The sequence below is a fragment of the Panicum virgatum genome, chromosome 2K, assembly GCF_016808335.1.
Source record: "Panicum virgatum strain AP13 chromosome 2K, P.virgatum_v5, whole genome shotgun sequence".
Classification (NCBI taxonomy): Eukaryota; Viridiplantae; Streptophyta; class Magnoliopsida; order Poales; family Poaceae; genus Panicum; species Panicum virgatum.
The window spans coordinates 46,839,828-46,846,135 of NC_053137.1; the positions used below are offsets into that span (position 1 = coordinate 46,839,828).

The 6,308-nt window shown below is 42.7% G+C and overlaps 1 protein-coding gene across 1 annotated transcript; it reads right to left on the minus strand.

The window, feature by feature from the left end:
• Positions 1 to 208: 208 nt before the first annotated feature.
• LOC120680127 lies at positions 209 to 5,639 on the minus strand. Its single transcript, XM_039961752.1, has 5 exons — positions 5,283 to 5,639; positions 3,770 to 3,932; positions 2,761 to 3,171; positions 583 to 1,785; positions 209 to 506 (listed from the first exon to the last, which is right to left on the minus strand). Exons 2-4 carry the CDS (start codon positions 3,779 to 3,781, stop codon positions 592 to 594), a joined length of 1,617 nt encoding a protein of 538 aa, XP_039817686.1. The 5' UTR covers positions 3,782 to 3,932; positions 5,283 to 5,639; the 3' UTR covers positions 209 to 506; positions 583 to 591.
• Positions 5,640 to 6,308: the final 669 nt, after the last annotated feature.

Genomic DNA, 6,308 nt, shown 5'->3' on the forward strand with positions numbered 1-6,308 from the left:
AATTTTGTATTGTTTTGTTTCTTTATTTATAATTTGTGTATAATTTTGCTCTTGTACCTGGCTCAGCGCATGGGTTATTATTTGTTTGTGTTGTGTCACTGTGTTGACTAATTTTCAGGTTTTAGTCTTCTCGACGATAAAAAAATCCACTCAGGTATAAATATTCCATGCAAGTATTTTTTTGGACTGAAACAAGACAGCCAGCGAGGAAAATGGAAAGATTGTTTAGAGGTCTAGAACAAATTGAAAGGGAGAACAAATGTAGCAAAGTATATAGCCTTAAAAGAAGCAAAAAATTGCGATCTTATGGTTACAAATATTTCATATGATGAAGATTGAGGCACATAGAGAATTTGTTTCGCCTGTAGACCTAGTAAAACAAAATATTAGTCACCTTCCAAAGAGATCTCAGGGAAGGGAAGAAGATTTTGCGAGTCTTCCGCGTGTGCCCGTCGGAGTCTCTGCCTCATGAGCCCCAGCGTTGCCCTCTCCAGGTTCCCCACGCCCTGCATCAGAGATTAATTCAAATACTCCAAGCATGTTGGCAGGGCGTACGTCCGTATACACTAGACATGCGAGTACCTGGCATATTTAGGGGGACATGACGCTGGCCAGGGAGTGAAGGAAGCTGTCCCTCTCTCCACGGCCCATCTTCGACACATCTTCCAATAGCTTGTACAGCAGCACCTGCAGGTCCTTGACACGCTCCCATGGCTGCGTGTTGCTCGCTGCAGAAGATGATGCAGCCTGTGCTGATTCCTCCTGCGCCCTCTCCGCCATCTTCTTCATCTTGGGCGTGAGAAACGCGGCCGCAGGCAAGCCTGTGGTGGCGGCGCGTTGCATCATGTAGCTCAACACCCAAGAGTACACGCAGCCCACTCCTTGGCCCTGCTTCAGGCTTTTCACCATGGCTTCGATGTCGTTCTCAATGCCCTCCAGGTCAAGGCCGGACTCCTGTGCGTCTTTCCAGGACCTTTTGGATTTCTTGAAGTCCTTCCACATTTCACGCAGTTCGTTCCCCGCCAAGTTCTTCACGTCATCACCCTCGGCCTTTGCCTGCAGGGCATGGAATTCCTTCTTGAATGTGCCCAGCATATTCAGAACACTGGTCCGGACCTTGTGCTGCAGGATCATGGGAAATTGAACCAAAGGCATTTCGTTATTGGGCGTGCACCGGCGCGCATAAACCGAAAATTCCATCTCACGGCTGCGAATGTCAATGGGCTGTCCGCCAGGAATACCCTTGTAGTCACCACTTGCAGTAAGTGGTGCATATTTGTAACCTCCACTATCCAACGAAGGAACATTTAACTCAAACTCAACGATCAAGTCCTTCACCTCACCAGCATAAAGGATACCAATGGTGATGTTGCAAGAAGTTTCATCCCTTGAGATGCTGCTATTGTAGCCTCCAGAGTTGATTTTCTTTATCTTTGGCTGCCATGTGTCAGATTGATTGGCAGTAATCGTGATGACTGTATCAACGGCAACGATGTTCAGGAGCCCACCAAGACAGACAGCAAGAGCTTCAATAATCTTACTGTTGAGATTCTCAGTGATTGATGAGTAGGTTGCTTTGGATTCTTTGGCAATGAAGCACAATGCCTTTGGGTCGTGAGCCTTACACAGACCAAAGGTGTGGACTGGGTACTTTTTGATGTCATCACGGACAGGGTCATTTGGAGCGGGGCTTGTGTTATTCCACTTGAACTTGCTGTTGTCTAGGCCATCTGACAGGAGAATTATGAAGCCTAAACTTGTCTTATCCACTCGAGCATCCAAAATCTGTAATCATTGAAAGTAATTCAAATGTGTAAATATCTTTCACTATTAAGTAGAAGGAGCTTACACATCAGCCATGGAAGCTGATAGTGTTCACCAAGTCGCAAGCATAGGATTACATTAGGAACATATAATGTTGTATCCACCCACCCATCCAAGAAATTCTCTATGATTTGTCTGGCGTTTTACTAAGGTTTTGGGCTTGTTATAACTACATACATTCCTACCATCCACAACATGTGAGATATCCTTTAATACACACTATATCCTTCCCACCAACTACCCATGATGCTAACAGTGTATATCAGAGCAGTCATCCTCTACTGAAATTTCCATAAAGATCCAATTAATTTATCTATGTATGATTCTTGTTTGTAAAGTCTCTCCATCCTTTGATCTACTTCCCTTCAAGTTTCATGTGCTCTCAGGGCAAATCAATTGATTTGCTTCATTTTTAAATTGGAACCAATAATGGAGCCAAATTACCGATGTGCAACTTGTAGTACGTGAGAAATTGACTTTGGTTTGGTTTTGATGCCACCAATTGTTGTCTTGCTATGCTAGGTTCTTTTGAGTCTATTAATATGTACCTTCTACTAGGTGTGTTGTTTCTTACTAGTACCTTCTAATAATATATCCATTGTTTCATGTCGTTTTCTCTAGAGCTGCCATGTCATATAAACATACGAACAATACAATTGCCTAATGCTTAGTATCTTGGTGTGTTGTTTCTTATTAGGTCTCTAAGGCAAATAATTATTACATGTGTTGTGTCTATGATAATGCATCTAGAACATTTATGGAGGAAACAACTCCACCTGTGCATTATGTGATTTTTCAGCGCTTGGACTTCATGCCCAAGCTGTATTGCCATGAGGATACAGTTTCCATATCTCCTCTCACTATCCCTTGTCCTATGTGACAAATTAATTAATGTGCATGATGCAGCCAATTGGGAGTAGTCTAAAGTACACATACCTTTATGGCTTCCTGTAAGGCGGGTCTGAATGCTATGTCATCCTTGTTCCACAAGAGGTCATGCACTCTGTTTTCAGCATCTACCCGAGTGTCATCAGAGATTTCAATGTTATCAATGACAAGATTGTCATTGAACACAATAGCAAGACAGTCACCGTCATGAAGCTGTCTTATGATGAACTTCATTGCTTTTGTCAGCAGATCCAACCTCGATGGCTTGTTCGTTGGCAGTGCCAGATCATAAGCCGTGCTGTGGCTGACATCGATGACCACGACAACATAGATGGCAGTCCGTTCGATAGCCTCTAGTGGCGCTTTGATGCGCACCACCGCAGTCTCATTTAATGGCTCTCCTGTAGTATTCTTCTTTATTAGGAGGAGAGGGCGGTGCCACACATTGCTTACTCTGACCTGCAGGAAGACGTACAATAAGAAACACTTGATTCTTAGTTTAACATTAGCTTCCCAGCACGATTGAAAAAAAAAGAGCTAACGGTTATGGTTGCAGATTTTGGTCTAAACGAGAAGGGAGCTTTTGGTTTTCATCCTCAAAGTTACATATTTAAGTTGGTTCAACTATCCCCCGTAGGGACTATTTCAAACCTCCTGCATCACATATGAACATATTGGTGTTCCTCAGCACTCTTAGTGTCTAGCAGACCTAGATATTATGAATGAGGTTCCACTAGTTGGCCAAAACCAGAAGGGAGTCCTTTTGCACCCCAGAGCTAACCCAAGAGGTGAAGGGCTCCTGCACTATTTAAGTTGGCTCAACTCTCCCATAAAATTAATATGGGACTACAGCGACAGTAAATACAAATAAATGGAATTTTGACTACTACCAGTAAGCATATACACATACATAAAAACATCATTCTATGTGCACCTAAATATTGCGCCAGAACCTCAGACAATAAACACCCGCAACAATATTAAGGGTGCTGTTTGTAAGGGACTTTTGCTACAAAAACATAGAACAAAACTACAAGTTGCTTGCATAGTGAATCACCTTTGGTGCCATCGCCTATCTGGCTCGAGGTATAGCACACACGCTGCCTTTATGTCAACTATCAGATAGCACAAGAGTGACTGGCTTCCCAGCTCTTGTATGACAGCCCAGCAAGGCACTTGTCTGTTTGGTTGCTGCCCTCATGCATATGCCCGAGAGAAGCCTACATTTGTTTGAAAAACTGATCAGACACCTGTAAAGTATGAGGCAGGATGACCTGAAGTAATGTCTGAGTAAAGAAAATAGACAAGCACCATTTGCCTCACTGTATGCCTGAGATTGCACTCACTACTTGATAAAAAAACATAAGCAAGTCATCTCAGATAAAGATAACATCCAACCTAATCACATTTTTAAATTTTAACTTTTGAGATTTCATCTTAGTATTTTCTATTAACTTTTCCAAAACCAAAACCAAGATGAAAATTATGGAAATGTATCCAAGCAAAAAACTAACAAAGCATGGCGCTGCAGCCTGCGGCGCTACCTCAAGATGTATTATTATTAGTACTATCACCTCTGCAGAGGGGGGGTGATCAGGAGCGGAGCCACAGCTTCTCACAGGGTCCGCCGACCCCAACAAAATTTATAAAATGCAATGGAAACACTGTTTATACTTGTTAATAGTGCTTAATGACCCCGTCCTTTGATAGACATGACCCCGGTGAGCTTGTGCCCTGGCTGGGTGATACAGAAACGGAATCTTCGTCTCACCTAGCTGACTAGCTGTACAAGATGGCAGAAAGCAAAGCTTTGGTGGAAGTCTAATTTGTTAAAGGAGTCAGAGGTATGGGAAGGAGAAAAGGTGAAGAGGAAGAACACAAACACTCGAACAGCCACCACCATGGGCTATGATGTTGATAATTGATTAAGGCATTACAATGCAACCTGCTGATGCTGACGGCAATACTTTGAGAGCTAATCAAGATGGTTCAGTATGCTCAATCTTAGGTGCTAGTGCTGATGAAATGCCAGAATAAGAGGAAAGGGCTGCCTAGAAGGCTCCATTTTATTTTATTTTATTTTTTAGTGAGAATTTGATTTTACTGAAATGGTGAAGCCAAGATCCTTGACTGGATTAGTTGAATTTAATCCTACAGTCGACATCAGCATGTTTGGCTAGATCCAGATATATCTAAGACTACTTGTACCCGATTTTGTGCCTAATTTCTATCCACATACTTGCACACTGCCTTAAGAACAGCACCAACCATCACGAAATTTTGCTCGAGGTGTTCCCACACCTTTGACCTCCTAGCACGTTGTTCTTGAGATGGATGAAGCTCATCATCAGTTCCATAGCTCTCGAATGTGTTTACAATTTACATACATGTTGAGCAAATTAACAAAGTTCAAATACAACTTACTGGACAACCTAGATAACAGGATGAATTATAACACTACTAGTTACTAACACACAAAAAAAAAACAGTGGAAACTTTGAGTGCGCGGAGCTGCATGCTTACTTTAGTCTTAACGCTCTAATCTAATTTGGTTAATAAAAGAAATCCACCTTGATTTCCGTCTGGACGACTCAGACTGAGGGTTGGCCACCGGAGGAGAAAGGCGATCAGTGACTGCCTGCTCAAGAACCCTCGGTGGCTAGCCGGTCACTGCACTCGCCTTCTTTTCCCCTCTGTTGCCGCTGCCGTCGTCGGACGGCTCGCCCCCAGTCCCAGGCCGCCTCGCTTTCCCCTTCCTCTTCTCCCTCTTCTTGGCAGGCTCTGCCTCTCGGCCAGCGACAGATCCGTGGTGATGGGCTAGTGTGAGTCGTGACTGGTGAGCGCAAAACAAGACGACGCGCTAGATCTGTGGCAACGACCGTGCAGGTCAAAGTCCAGTCTCTCCCGCTACAGTCTACACGAGACGCGTCTTCCGAGGAAGCGAGGAAAAGTCTACAGCACGCGTCAAGCGCCTAGTGACCGGTGAGGCTCCTTGCGTCTCAATCCCCTTCCTCTCACGTCTCTCGTAATAAACACATAATAAAATAAAAGACATGAGTATCAATAGTTTTTTTTTTTAAAAAAATTTAATGCCAATGATTTGTATAAGAGCTCAACACCAAATGAAATAGTATTAGAATTTCTTATCCTTCTTTCCTTTTGGATTCTGGATCTCCAAGAGTCTATCTAAATTTCACCCTCTAATTTATCAATTAGAGAGTCTTTTGCATAAAATTTGTTTTCTACATGTTTCCACTCTCCAACAGTTTTTCTATATCTAAGTGCACTCTAGAAAGCTACTTCTATTTCCGTTATCTATCTTTGGATAGTTAGAAATAAGGAATGGAGGATGGCTACACTTGGATATCCACTTAGAGAAGCTGTTGGAGGATATTTTTCTATCAAAATCTTTATTCCTAGCAATAAGGAAAGATATAGTGAGTCTCTTGGAGTTGCTAACACTCCTTCTTGCCCGATATCGCGAATGTATATATGCCTCATAAAAAACTTCATTAAAAAATTAGTGAGAAATGATTCTTGATATAAGAGTACATAAATCAGAATTGGCAATAGGAGCCCAACATAGATGGCCCACT

Coding starts and splice junctions, on each gene's coding strand:
- LOC120680127 (XM_039961752.1), bottom strand. Junction 1,786..2,760: donor CCTTACAGGAAGCCATAAAG/GTATGTGTACTT, acceptor CAATGATTACAG/ATTTTGGATGCTCGAGTGGA.